The sequence below is a fragment of the Rhinopithecus bieti genome, unplaced genomic scaffold (genome assembly GCF_001698545.2).
Source record: "Rhinopithecus bieti isolate Rb0 unplaced genomic scaffold, ASM169854v2 scaffold_20285, whole genome shotgun sequence".
In the NCBI taxonomy this organism is placed as follows: domain Eukaryota; kingdom Metazoa; phylum Chordata; class Mammalia; order Primates; family Cercopithecidae; genus Rhinopithecus; species Rhinopithecus bieti.
In genome coordinates, this window is record NW_016809841.1 from 121,185 (window position 1) to 136,014 (window position 14,830).

The 14,830-nt window shown below is 37.6% G+C and overlaps 1 protein-coding gene across 1 annotated transcript in view; it reads right to left on the bottom strand.

Annotated features, from left to right (window-relative positions):
- The window catches only part of CYP2C9 (cytochrome P450 family 2 subfamily C member 9), a gene marked incomplete at its 5' end in the record, with an annotated part of 40,675 nt that overhangs the window by 13,932 nt on the left and 11,913 nt on the right, over window positions 1-14,830 (bottom strand). Inside the window, one exon of the mRNA XM_017890655.1 lies at window positions 8,255-8,396. Coding sequence (XP_017746144.1) covers window positions 8,255-8,396 — 142 coding nt within the window. The remainder of the gene's footprint in view (window positions 1-8,254; window positions 8,397-14,830) is intronic.

Below are 14,830 nucleotides of genomic sequence, written 5' to 3' on the forward strand. Positions count from 1 at the left end.
GCTATAAAGTAGGCATTAAGAAAAATATGTACACATGTAAGCAGAGAAAATTATCTTCAATAAAGGAAGGCAAGAAGAAATGAAAGAAGGAAGAGATGTCCACAAAACAACCAGAAAACAAATAACAAAAGGGCAGGGGTAAGTCCTTACTTGTCAATAATAACACTGAATGTAAATGGACTAAAATCTCCAATCAAAAGACATACTGACTGGATGGAAAAACAGGACCTATTAACCTGTCACCTAAAAGAAACACACTTCACTTATAAAGACACACATAGGCTGAAAATAAAGGAATGGAATGAGACAGTACCTGCCAATGGAAATGAAAAAATGAGCACGAGTTACTATATTTAAAACAGACAAAGCAGATTTCAAAACAAAAACTATAAGAAGAGACAAAGATCACTATTGGTAATAAAGTGGTCACCTCAGCAAGAAGGTGGAAGAATTTTAAACATATATGCAACCAACAATGGAGCACCCAGATATATAAAAGAACTATAATTAGAACTAGAGAGAGATAGACTGCAATACAGTAATAGCTGGAGACTTCAACACCCCACTTTCAGCATTGGACAGGGCATCCAGAGAGAAAATCAACAAGCAAACGTTGAACTTCATCTGCACTATAGACCAAATGGATCTAATAGATATTTGCAGAATATTTTATCCAACTGCGACAGAATACACATTCTTTTCCACAGCACATGGATTGTTATCAAGAATTGACCATATGTTAGGTCACAAAACACGTCTTAAAATATTCAAAGAATGAAATAATATCAAGCATCTTCTCTGACCACAATGTAATAAAACCAGCAATCAATAACAAGAGGAAATTTAGAAACTACACAAATAAATGGAAATTTAAAAATGTGCTCATAAATGAACAGTGGGCCCATGAAGAGATTAAAAAGGAAATTGAAAATTTTCTTGAAACAAATGATAATGGAAACACAACATACCAAAACCTAGGGGCTACAGCAAGACCACTACTAAGAGGGAAGTTTACAGCTACAAGAGCTTATATCAAAAATGGAGAAAATTGACAAGTAAACAATCTAATGATGCATCCTAAAGAACTAGAAAAGCAAAAGTAAATTAAACCCAAAGTTAGTAGAAGAAAAGGAATAATAAAGATCAGAGCAGAAGCAAATAAAATTTAAATGAAGAAGGAAGAAATCCAAAACCTAAACATGCAATGACCAGTACCAAGATCAAACAAAAAATAAAAAGTATCCCAGTAGAGAAAATCCCAAGACTGGCTAGCTTTACTGCTGATTTTTACCAAACATTTAAAGAACTAATACCAATCCTACTCAAACTATCCCAAAAAATAAAGGCAAATAGAACACTTCCAAACTCATTCTATGAGGCCAGTATTACCCTGATACCAAAATCAGACTAAGACACATCAAGAAAACAAAACTACAGGCCAATACACCTGATGAACACTAATGCAAAAATCTTCAACAAAATGCGAGCAAACCAAATTCAGCAATACAATAAAAAGGTCATTCACAATGACTAAGTGGGATTTATCCCTGGGATGCAAGGATGGTTCAACATGTGCAAATCAAGCAGTGTGATACATCATATCGAAAGAATGAAGGATAAAAACTATATGATCACTTCAGTTGATGGTTTAAAAGGATTTGATAAAATTTAACATCCTTTCCTCATACAAATTCATGAAAAATAACTTGAGATAGAAGAAACATACCTCAACATAAAAAAGCTATATGAGAGACACACAACTAGTACTATACAGAATGGGGAAAATGGAAAGTCTTTCCTCTCAGATCAGAAACACGACAAGGATGCCCACTGTCACCATTGTTATTCATCATAATACTGGATGACCTAGCAAGGGCAATCAGACAAGAGAAAGATATAAAGGTTATCCAAAATGGAAAGGAAGAAGCCAAAATATCCTTGTGTGCAGATGATATAACCTTATACTAGGAAAAAACCTAAAGCTTCCACAAGATAATTATTAGAACTGATGAACAAATTCAGTAAAGTTGAAGGATACAAAATCAACATAAAAATCAGTAGTGTTGTTATATGCCAACTATGAACAAAAAGAAAAAGAAATTTAAAAAGTAATCCCATTTACACTAGCCATACATAAAATTAAATACCTAGGAATTAATTTAACCAAAGAACTGAAAGATCTCTATAATGAAAACTATAAAACACTGAGGAAAGAAATTTAAGAGGACACAAACAGAAAAATATTTCATGTTCATGGATTGGAAAAATCAACATTGTTAAAGTGCCCATACTATCAAAACAATCTACAGTTTCAATAAAATCCCTATCAAAATATCAATGGCATTCTTCAAAGAAATAGCAAAAATAAATCCTAAAATTTATATGGACCCACAAAAGACCCAGAATAGTCAAAACTGTCCTAAGCAAAAAGAACAAAATTGGAAGAATCACATTATCTTACTTCAAATTATACTACAGAGCTATGCTAACTAAAACACTATGGTACAGACATAAAAACAAACACATGGACCAATGGAACAGAATAGAGAATCCACAAACAATTTCACATACCTAGAGTGAACTCATTTTTGACAAAGGTGCTGATATGGTTTGGCTGTGTTCCCAGCCCAAATCTCATCTTGAATTGTAATAATCCCCACAAGTCAAGGGTGAGGCCAGGTGGGGATAATTGAATCATGGGCATGGTTTCTTCCATACTTTTCTCATGGTAGTGAATAAATCTCACAACATCTCATGGTTTTATAAATGGAAGTTCCCCTGCAAAACTCTCTGTGTGTTGCCATGTAAGACGTGACTTTGCTCCTCATTCACCTTCTGCCATGATTGTGAGGCCTCCCCAGTCATGTGGAAGTGTGAGTCCATTAAACTTCTTTCCTTTATAAGTTACCCAGTCTTGTGTTGGCTTTATCAGAAGCATGAGAACAGACTAACACAGGTACCAAGGATGTACACTGGGGGAAAGACAGTCTTCAATAGATTGTGCTGGGAAAATTTAATATCCTACACAGAAGAATGAAACTGGACTCATATCTCTTGCCATAAACAAAAATTAACTCAAAATGGATTAAAGACTTAAATCTAAGACCTTGAACTGTGAAAGTACTGTAGGAAACCCCTAGGGAAAATCTCCCAGACATTGGTCTAGGCAAAAATTTCTTGAGCAATACCCCACAAGCACAGGCATTCAAAGCAAACATGAAGAAATGGGATCACATCAAGTTAAAAAGCTTCTGCACAGCCAAAGATACAATCAACAAAGAGAAGAGACAACCCATAGAATGGAGAAAAATATTTGCAAACTATTCATCTGACAAGAGATTAATAACCAGAATATATAAGAAACTCAAGCAACTCTATAGAAAAAAATCTAATAATCCAATCCAAAAGTGGGCAAAAGATTTGAATAGATATTTCTCAAAAGAAGACATTTAAATGGGTAACAGGCATACAAAAAGGTGGTCAACACCACTGATCCTCACAGAAATATAAATCAAAATTACAATAAGATGTCATCTCACTCCAGTTAAAATGGCTTATATCCAAAAGACAGCAATAACAAATGCTAGTGAGGATGTGGAGATAAGTGGACCCTCACACAATGTTGGTGGGAATGTAAATTAGTATGGCCACTATGGAGAGCTGTTTGAATGTTCCTCAAAAAACTAAAAATAAAGCAACCATATGATCCAACAACCCTACTGCTGTGTATATAACCCCCATAAAAGGAAATAAGTATATTGAAGAGACATCTGCACTCTCATGTTGGTTGCAGCACTGTTTACAATAGCTAAGACTTCAAAACAACCTAAATATCCATCAACAGACAAATGGATAAAGAAAACGTAGTACATATACACAATGTAGTTCTATTCAGCCATAAAAAGAATGAGATTCAGTCATTTGCAACAACATGAAGGGAACTGGAGATCATTACTTTAAGTGAAATAAGCCAGGTACAGAAAGACAAACATAGCATGTTCTCATTTATTTGTGGGATCTACAAATAAAATAATTGAACGAATGGACATAAAGTGTAGAAGGATGGTTACCAGAGACTCGAAAGGGTAGTGGGGGGTGGGAGGGGAGGTGGGGATGAATAAGACCTACTCTATGATAGCACAATAGGGTGACTATAGTCAATAATAATTCAATTGTACACTTTAAAATAACTTAAAGAGTGTAACTGAATTGTTTGTAACTCAAAAAATAAATGCGTAAGGGGATAGATACCACATTTTCCATGACATGCTTATTTCACATTGGATGCCTGTATCAAAACATCTCATGTACCCCCAAACATATTTATACCTACTATGTACCCATAAAAATTAAAGAAGATAAAAGATGAATCTGTGTATAAATTATACATTAGTATATATGATAATACAAATAAAAATAATAAAATGTTTGAAAACATAAAGTAAGCATATAATTTAGTCATGAAATTACTGTCTTGAAAAAAACAGGGATTAATGTCATATCAAAATAACATATGTTGCTTAAACATTAAATTATACTCTCAGATTTATGCATATATATGACTGTATTTGTGCATCTGTGTGTGGCAAGGGTCGCAAATTGCAATGGTGTGCAATTTGCACACTTTCCAAATCCACCATTTTGAACATTCTAGCAGCTTCTTCTGAACATACATTCACATTTTTAAATAAAGACTCTGTTTCTATTTCTTACTTATCCTTTTGTAGATTATATTTAATAATTTTTTATTATGAGAGATGAGAATTTTAATCTCCATCTTCACCTCATATTTGAACACACCCACAGATAGACATACTCACTTTTTCACATGCTTTTTTCCAGAATATATTTAGATGACAATTTTTATGATATCAGTATTCATTGCTTACATCATTCTGACTACACAAATATGGTTCTCTGGTAAGACAGCTATGATTAAATTATATTTTTTAGTACTTTCCTGGGCTTAACCATGTCTCTATTTCAATTTGTAATTTTCTGTTTCCTAAGTTGGAATTATTTACAAATGTTCAGGCAGATGTTTGAAACTCTTTTTTAGTTATTGGAAACTCCCATAATATCTGTCACATCTCTTGTTCTTGCTGTCTCCTCTCACTTCTGAATAATCCACCAGGTCCATTCTGAAGTAGTTGTTTTCTAGGTCTGGCGCTATGCAGCCTCCCTGACACTCTCATTCCCCTATGTGAGGTTTCCTGATTGCTGGAGCTCAGGACATTCTCTAACTAGGTTTCAGGCATTTGAGTGAAGTGCATTCTCCAACATTTTTCTGAGAAAGGGAAAATAGAAGGTAAAATTTTTGGCAAACATGAAAGTCTGAAAACACCCTATTTCTATTAATATACAAGATAATATTAATAGCTCTTGAGAATTCTGAATCCTAATTCTTTCAATATAACCTGGTATAGCTCTGAAAGTTTTGTGATTTACCNAATTTTAGGGAGCAAGATGAATAAAAGAGCTAAGAATCTTTGAATTCAAGGAGCCGATCTGTACCAAATTTGCCTTTCAAGCCTACACCTCATGCCTTTTCTGGCACTTCCCTGTGTCCCTGAGTACAGGGCTTCTTAAACTCAGTTTCTCTAGAGAATAAGCCTCCTTTCCATGTGGGAGAAAATTAGTTACCTGATGAAAAGAGTTGTGGAGGAAACGTAGGCAGGGAGAGCCACCTTTTTCAGTTTCATTCTCCACCATCTTTGACCCTTGGTACTTCCAAATACCAATTGGGGGGATTTAAGGGACACTGATTAACTTTTTGTCCTTGATAAATTTTTCTCTTCTGACTTTTTGGTTACAGGTTTATCCTCTCTGTACAGATTTATCATTCCTCTATATGCTCTCTGTGTTTTAGAAATTTGTTAAAGTCTTCTTGACTGTCTTCTGTACTCTTCCTACATTAAAGGACCTAAATGTCTAATATCCAAAATCCATAAAAAATGTAAACAAATCAACAAGCATTAAACAAAAAATCAATTAAAAATGGGCAAAGGACATGAACAGGCACCTCTTAAAATGTGACATACAAGCAGCCAACAAATATATGAAAAAATGCTCAACATCACTAATCATCAGAGAAATGCAAATCAAAATCACAACGAGGTACCATCTCACACCAGTCAGACTAGAAACTATTAATATTAAAAAGTGCAAAAACAACAGATGCTGGTGAAGTTGCAGAGAAATGGAAATACTTTTACACTGTTGGTGGGTATGCAAACTAGTTCAGTCACTGTGGAAACCAGTTCGGATATTTCTGAAAGAACTTAAAATAGACCTACCAGTTGACCCAGCAATCCCACTAGGGAGTTTATGCCCCCCAAATATTTATTCTCTCAAAAAGACACACACCTCAATATGTTCACTGTAGTGCTTTTCACAATAGCGAAGAAATAGAATCCACTTATGTGCTCATCAACATTGGATTGTACAAGGAAAATGTGGCAAATAGACACTGATATGGTTAGGCTGGGTCCCCACCCAAATCTCATCTTGAATTCTAGCTCCCATAATTCCCACATGTCATGGGAGGGACTCATTGGGAGGTAATTTAATCACAGAGGCTGGACTTTCCCATGCTGTTTTCATGATAGTGAATAAGTCTCTATCAGAGACTTATTGTGATTCCTTTCCAGCTGTGTGGAATTGAAAGTCCATTAAATCTCTTTCCTTTACCCTGTCTCAGGTATGTCTTTATTAGCAGGATGAGAACAGACTAATACATACACAATGGAATGTTATGCCATCATAAGAAAGAACAAAAATTATGTTTTTTGCAGGATGATAGATGAAGCGGGAGGCCATTATCCTAAGCAATCCAATACAAGAACAGAAAACCAAATACCACATGTTCTCACTTATAAGTGAGAGGTAAGCACTGAATACACAAGAACTTAAAGATGGGAACAATAGACACTGAGGATCACTAGATGGGGGAGGGAGGGAAGGGATGTGGGCTGAAGAACCATCTGCTGGGTAATATGTTTACTGTCAGTGTGATGGAATAGCTGGGACCCCAAGTCTCAGTGTTACACAACTTACCTATGTAACAAACCTGTATTTGTACCCTTTAATTTATAATAACAGTTGGAAAAAAATCATCTAGAACTCAATAGGCTAGTAACTGTTCCAAAAAAGGGCCTAATTCTTATTCGTAATTGGCTTATTGTCATTTCAATGGGGGATACTGACATAGGAGAAAAAAAAGAATATTTCTTATCTGCAGCATAACCAAAAGTCCTTAAAAGTAAATTTCTAAAGTAAAGTTGTTCATAAAAGATAAAATTATTGACTCCCTTTAAAAAAATCTTATTTTGTCCAACACCAATTACATGGAAATTGTCTCAGGTACATATTCTGCCTAATGGAACATTCTTTAGGTAACTCTTCTAGTAAACAGAATTACCTTTCTTATGAATCTAACTTTTTAGAATACTTATCGGAATAGGAATTTTCTCAGGCAGATTCGCTACATTTCTAGGATTACCATTTATCCTTCAATAAGGAGAGTTTCCAGTTTCCCTACTCCAGCATTCAAACCTGAAATTTTGAGAATGAGAAAAGTTATCTTTAAGAATATACTTGCTATTTAAAATGGCCTTCTTATAATAAAACCAACATGCAATCCCAGGTCAATTTATCTTGTCTCTTCCTGCCATAAATCGTTGTCTATGAAATCCAGACATGCTGGACCAGAGCTCTATTGCTTTTGCTACTGCCATGCTGTCTTCATTTCTCTCAGTTATCTTCCTCTACAGTGCAAAGATGACCTTTTTTAATTTCTTCTTCTGTTTTTTTCTTTCTGAGACAGAATCTCACTCTGCTGCCCAGGCTGTAATGCAGTGGCAAAATCTTGACTCACTACAGCCTCCATCACCTGAGTTCAAGCGATTACGGTGCCTCAGCCTCCTGAGCAGCTGGGATTACAGCCGTGTGCCACAATGCCTGGCCAAATTTTGTATTTTTATTAGAGATGGGGTTTGGCCATGTTGGCCAGGATGGTCTTGAACTCCTGGCTTCAAGTGATCCACCCACCTCAGCCTCCCAAACTACTGGGATGAGCCACCATACCAGGCCAATATATCCCATTTTAATCACCATTAGTTTGGAACATATTACAGCTGGAAGCACAGAAATTTAAATAATGAAGCTCCCCTAGGAGAATCATGAAGGAGGACACTAGCAACACCTTCCCAACATCTTTACCGAAAATCAATGTACTCATTATCTGTGATCATACCTGCGACCTCTGGGTGCTTCAGCAGGAGAAGGAGAGCATATCTCAGGGTTGTGCTTGTCGTCTCTGTCCCAGCTCCAAACAAATCAACTACAGTGTTTTCCAAGTTTTCAATAGTAAATTCAGACTGTTGGTTGTGCTTTTCCTAGGAATAATTTAAAGCAATTATCTGACAAATTATTTACCAGCATATTTGATTACAGTGAATTCAAAATTACTCACATCGTTATATAGTTACCAACATAGAAACTGGAAAGCATACTACTAGAAAAAAGTACTGTATGGTGTAGCAGAAGCTGTAGACCAACTTGCCCAAGTTTTATTTCCTACCCCCTTATTCCATGCTTGCCTTAAAAATTCCATTCATCAGGCTCTTTGCAGCTAGCGGAGTCACACAGCATAGTTTTTTGCCAAAAAATATAAGCAGAAGTTCTCTAGGTCCACTTCTTCTATTTCCTCTTTCATACCCAAAACACAAATTTGTGAAGTAGGGGGTAGAGTAGACTCCTTCTTAGGATTTAATCATGAAAATGAAGGTCTGTATACTAAATTTAGTGGGAAAACGGAAGGCCCTTGACTCTCTACTGCTTTGGGGCTGCTGTATTATCCCTAGATTGCCCCACTGAGATTCCCTGTATTTGAGACAAGTAAAGACATTATGTGTTAAAGCCATTATTACCTGTAGACAACCGCAATCTAAATTAATAAAAAAAGTAAATTAGGGCCATATCATTAGATACTGTGAGCCTGAATCAAGAGTCTGCAATTATCTTCTTCTGTCACAAAGGTACATGGACTCAATATTGCCTCTAGATTCATTACAAAGTTGAAATTTTGTAAAAACAAATATGAAAAAAGCAATATGACAGCAAAACCTAGGATAAATCATAGAGAAAGAGAATGGGTTTGGAATGACAAGATGGGCCCACACTATTATAATCTAGATGGGAGGCAACAGACAACTTGTTCTAGGATGCAGTAGTGCAGGAATAAATAAAAAATATACAAAGTGAAGGGAAAGGACAATGATGAAGATGGAGAATAAAGCAATTAATTGTCACAGGGGATAAAGGAGAGATTAAGGGTAATGCATATGCCAAGGCTCAGAGGCTGGAGTTCTCATAAATTGGAAGTTAGGGGAAAGAAAGCAATGGATAAGGAATACTTAGTTGAAAGAGATCATCAATATACAAAACATATTACTTTTTAACCAGTCCCTAGGCCAGCAATAAATTAATGATGCTTTTAGAGTCTCCAAGCGACATGGGTCATATTGAATATTGTGTAATCAACACCACTGAAATAGACTAGATCCACTCAACATGTCTACTTACTAGATGAAGACAATCATCTCCCTTGGTAACATCAGCTTCATACAGTTTTCTAAGCTTGTCATGTTAAAAATTATTCTTAAGTAAGAACAGTGCACTCACAAAACCAGTATTAACATTTCCATCTGTTGACTTGAACTTGGTTATTTAGCAGTTGTGTGCCTATCCTATCTTATTAATGATAGTAGCCACATTCTACTTGCTCTGCTCAAATCTAAAGAGCACCCCTTCTATGTTAGAGGCAGGCTAGGGCATTGTCCTGCACCTCACCCTCAGAAACAGACTCACAGCTACAACTCAGTCTGTGGGCTTCAGCTGCTAGGGTGTGCTACAGAGTCATAGATCTTGACTCTGTGGGCAATCTACATTCAACTCTGCCTGACGGTGAATCTGCACCCCAAGACCCAGGTGTCACAATACATGATTAAAAGACCCTGAGTCTAGAATGATGCCTCTATGACAATTTCACGGACCTGTACTTGTAACCCAGCACCAATGCAGCTGCGTGTATGCCATGTCAGAGCTGACACCAAAAGGAATCCCTTAGGCTAAGTCACTCCAATTTTAGGAAAATAAAAATAGGAGGATACCCAAATACTTTGACACCAAGGACATTAACAACCTACACTGCTCCTGATACTGCTGCAAACTTCCGTAGCCTAGGCCACTGAAGCACCCAAAATTATTCCTGATGTTGACCACAGCTAGAGAAACTACACAGATACTATCACACGGCATCTATTCAAAAACTGACTTACCCACTCTTCATCACCTGCACACAAACACTCAACTTCAGATGAAAGTCTTTCTCTATGAAATCCACTCCAGAAACTGGAACAGCCATTGTCCCACCACATGCATAGACATCAATGCAGGGACACAACATGAAAAATCAAGAAATATGACACCACCAAAAAGACATAATAACTTTCAAATAACAGAACTCAATGAAAATAAAATCAACAAATATCCAAAAAAGGAATTCAAAATAATTACCTTGAAGAAACTTAATAGTGGGGGTGGCTGCAAGATGGCCGAATCGGAAGAGTTTCAATCTGCAGCTCCCAGCAAGATCAACAAAGAAGGCAGGTTATTCCTGCATTTCCAACTGAATTACCCAGCTCATCTCATTGGGACTGTTTAGATGGTGCAGCCCACAGAGGGCAAGTCAAAGCAGGGTGGAGCATCACCTCACCCAGGAACCCCAAATGGTCAGGGAACTCCCCCCTCCCCGCCAAGCCAAGAGAAGCAGCGAGGAATTGTGCCATGAAGAATAGTGCACTCTGGCCCAGATACTAGGCTTTTCCCATGGTCTTCACATACTGCAGACCAGGAGATTCCCTCGGATGACTACACCACAAGGACACAGGGTTTCAAGTAAAAAACTGGGGAGCCATTTGGACAGACTCCGAGCTAGCTGCAGGAGATTTTTTTCATACCTCAGTGGCACCTGGAACACCAGAGAGACAGAACTTTTTACTCATCTGGAAAGGGAGTTGAAGCCAAAGAGCCAAGTGGTCTTGCTCAGGAGATCCCATCCCCATGGAGCCCAGCAAGCTAAGATCCACTGGCTTGAAATTCTCACTGCCAGCACAGCAGTCTGAAGTTTACCTGGGATGCACGAGTTTGGTGGGGGAAGGGGCATCTGCCATTACTGAGGCTTGAGTAGGTAATTTTTCCTTCACAGTGTAAACAAAATGGCTGGGAAGTTGGACTGGCTGGAGCCCACTGCACCTCAGCAAAGCAGCTGTAGCCAGACTGCCCCTCTAGATTCCTCCTCTCTGGGCAGGGCATCTCTGAAAAAAAGGCAGCAGCCCCAATCAGGGGCTTATAAGTAAAACTACCATCTCATTGGGGCAGAGCACCTGGAGGAAGGGGAAACTGTGGGCGCAGCTTCAGCAGACTTAAATATTCTGGTGTGCTGACTCTGAAGAGAGCAGCAGATCTACCAGCACAGCGCCTGAGCTCTACTAAAGGAAGCACTGCCTCCTCAAGTGGGTCCCTGACCCCATGGCTCCTGATGGGAGATACCTTCAAGCAGGGTTTAACAGACACCTCAGAAAGGAGAGCTTTGCTGGTATCTGGTGGGTGCCCCAATGAGACAAACTTCCAGAAGACGGAAGAGACAGCAATCTTTGTTGCTCTGCAGCTTCCACTGGTGATAGCCAGGCAAACAGGGTCTGGAGTCAACCTCCAGCAAACCCCAGGAGACCTGCAGCAGAGGGGCTTGACTGCTAGAAGGAAAACTAACAAACAGAAAGCAATAGCATCAACACCAACTAAAAGGATGTCCACACAAAAACGCCATCTGAAAGTTACCAACATCAAAGACCAAAGGTAGATAAATCAATGAAGATGAGGAAAAACCAGCGCAAAAAGACTGAAAATTCAAAAAAACAGAACACCTCTTTTCCTCCAAAGAATCACAACTCCTCACCAGCAGGGAACAAAACTGGACAGAGAATGAGTTTGATGAATTGACAGAAGTAGGGTTCAGAAGGTGGGTAATGACAAACTTCTCTGAGAGAAAGGAGTATATTCTAACCCAATGCAAGGGAGCTAAAAACCTTGAAAAAAGGTTAGACAAATGGCTAGCTTGAATAACCAGGTTACAGAAGAACATAAATGACCTGATGGAGCTGAAGAACAAAGCACAAGAACTTCATGAAACATACGTAAGTATGAATAGCTGAATCGATCAAGTGGAAGAAAGGATATCAGAGATTAAAGATCAACTTAATGAAATAAAGCCTGAACACAAGATTGGAGAAAAAAAATGAAAAGGAATACACAAAGCCTCCAAGCAATATGAGACTATGTGAAAAAAACAAACCTACGCTTGATTGGGGTACCTGAAATTGATGGGGAAAGGGGAACCAAGTTGGGATATACTCTTCAGGATATTATCCAGGAGAACTTCCCCAACCTAGCAAGACAGTCCAACATTCAAATTCAGAAAAAACAAAGAATACCACAAAGATACTTCTTGAGAGGAGTAACCCCAAGACACATAACTGTCAGATTCACCAAGGTTGAAATGAAGGAAAAAATGCTAAGGGCAGCCAGAGAAAAAGGTCGGGTTACCCACCGAGGGAATCTCACTAGACTAACAGTGGATCTCTCTGCAGAAACCCTACAAGCCAGAAGAGAGTGGGGGTCAATATTCAACCTTCTTAAAGAAAAGAATTTTCAACCCAGAATTTTATATCCAGCCAAACTAAGCTTCAAAGTGAAGAAATAAAATAAAATCCTTTACAGACAAGCAAATGCTGAGAGATTTTGTCACCACCAGGCCAACCTTACAAGAGCTCCTGAAGGAAACACTAAATATGGCAAGGAAAAACCAGAACCAGCTATGCAAAAACATACCAAATTGTAAAGGCCATCAACACTATAAAGAAACTGCATCAACTAATGGGCAAAATAACCAGCTGGCGTAATAATGACAGGATCAAATTCACACATAACAACATTAACCTTAAATGTAAATGGACTAAATGCCTCAGTTAAAAGACACAGACTGGCAAATTGGATAAAGAGTCAAGACCCATCAGTGTTTTGCATTCAGGAGACACATCTCACGAGCAAAGACACACCAAGACTCAAATAAAAGGGATGGAAGAAGATTTACCAATCAATTAGAAAGAAAAAAAAAAAAAAAAAAAGCAGGGCTTGCAATCCTAGTCTCTCATAAAACAGACTTTAAACCAACAAAGATTAAAGAACCAAAGAAGGGCATTACATAATGGTACAGGGATCAATGCAACAAGAAGAGCTAACTATTCTAAATGTATATGCACCCAATGCAGGAGCACCAATATTCATAAAACTAGTTCTTAGAGACCTACAAAGAAACTGAGACCCCCACACAATAATAGTGTGAGAATTTAACACCCCATTGTCAAAATTAGACAGATCAATGAAACAGAAAATTAGAAAATTAACAAGGATATTCAGGACTTGAACTCAGCTCTGGACCAAGAGGACCTAATAGACATCTACACAAATCTCCACCCCAAATCAACAGAATATACATTCTTCTCAGCATCACATTGCACTTATTCTAAAATCAGTCACATAATTGAAAGTAAAACACTCATCAGCAAATGTAAAAGAACAGAAATCATAACAAACAGTCTCTCGGACCACAGTGCAATCAAATTAGAACTCAGGATTAAGAAACTCACTCAAAACTGCACAACTATGTGGAAACTGAACAACCTGCTCCTGAATGACTACTGGGTAAATAACAAAATGAAGGCAGAAATAAAGATGTTCTTTGAAACCAAGAGAACAAACACACAATGTACCAGAATCCCTGGGACACAGCTAAAACAATGTTTACAGGAAAATTTAGAGCACTAAATGCCCACAGGAGAAAGCAGGAAAGATCTAAAATCGACACCCTAACATCACAATTAAAAGAACTAGAGAAGCAACAGCAAACAAATTCAAAAGCTCACAGAAGACAAGAAATAACTAAGATCAGAGCAGTATTGAAGAAGATAGAGATGTGAAAAACTCTTCAAAAAATTAATGAATCCAGGAGCTGGTTTTGTGTTAAGATTCACAGATAGGTTACTAGCCAGACTAATAAAAAAGAAAAGAGAGAAGAATCAAATAGACACAATAAAAAATGATAAAGGGGATATTACCACTGACCCCACAGGAATACAAACTACCATCAGAGAATACTGAAAACACCTCTATGCAAATAAATTGTGAAATCTAGAATAAATGGATAAATTCCTTCCCATATACACCCTTCCAAGATTAAACCAGGAACAGAAAACCAAACACCACATATTCTCACCTGTAAGTGGGAGTTGAACAATGAGAACACAAAGACACAGGGAGGGGAAAATCACACACCAGGGTCGGTGGAGAGGTTGGGGGACTAGGGGAGGGATAGCATTAGGAGAAATACCTAACATAGATGATGGATTATTGGGTGTAGCAAACCACCACGGCACATGTATACCTATGTAACAAACCTGCATGTTCTGCACATGTATCCCAGAACTTAAAGTGCAATTTAAAAAAAAAAAAGAAAGAAATAGCAGAATAGTCAGTACAGGTAGAGAAGTAAGGGAGATAGCCAGAAGTTGGTGAACAGATACAAAAGTTCAGCTATATAAAAGGAATAAGTTATAGTGTTCTATACCGGTATAGAGTGACTATAGTTAACAACATCTTATTGTATATTTTAAAATAGCTAGAAGAGATTTTTAATGTTTCCAGCACAAGG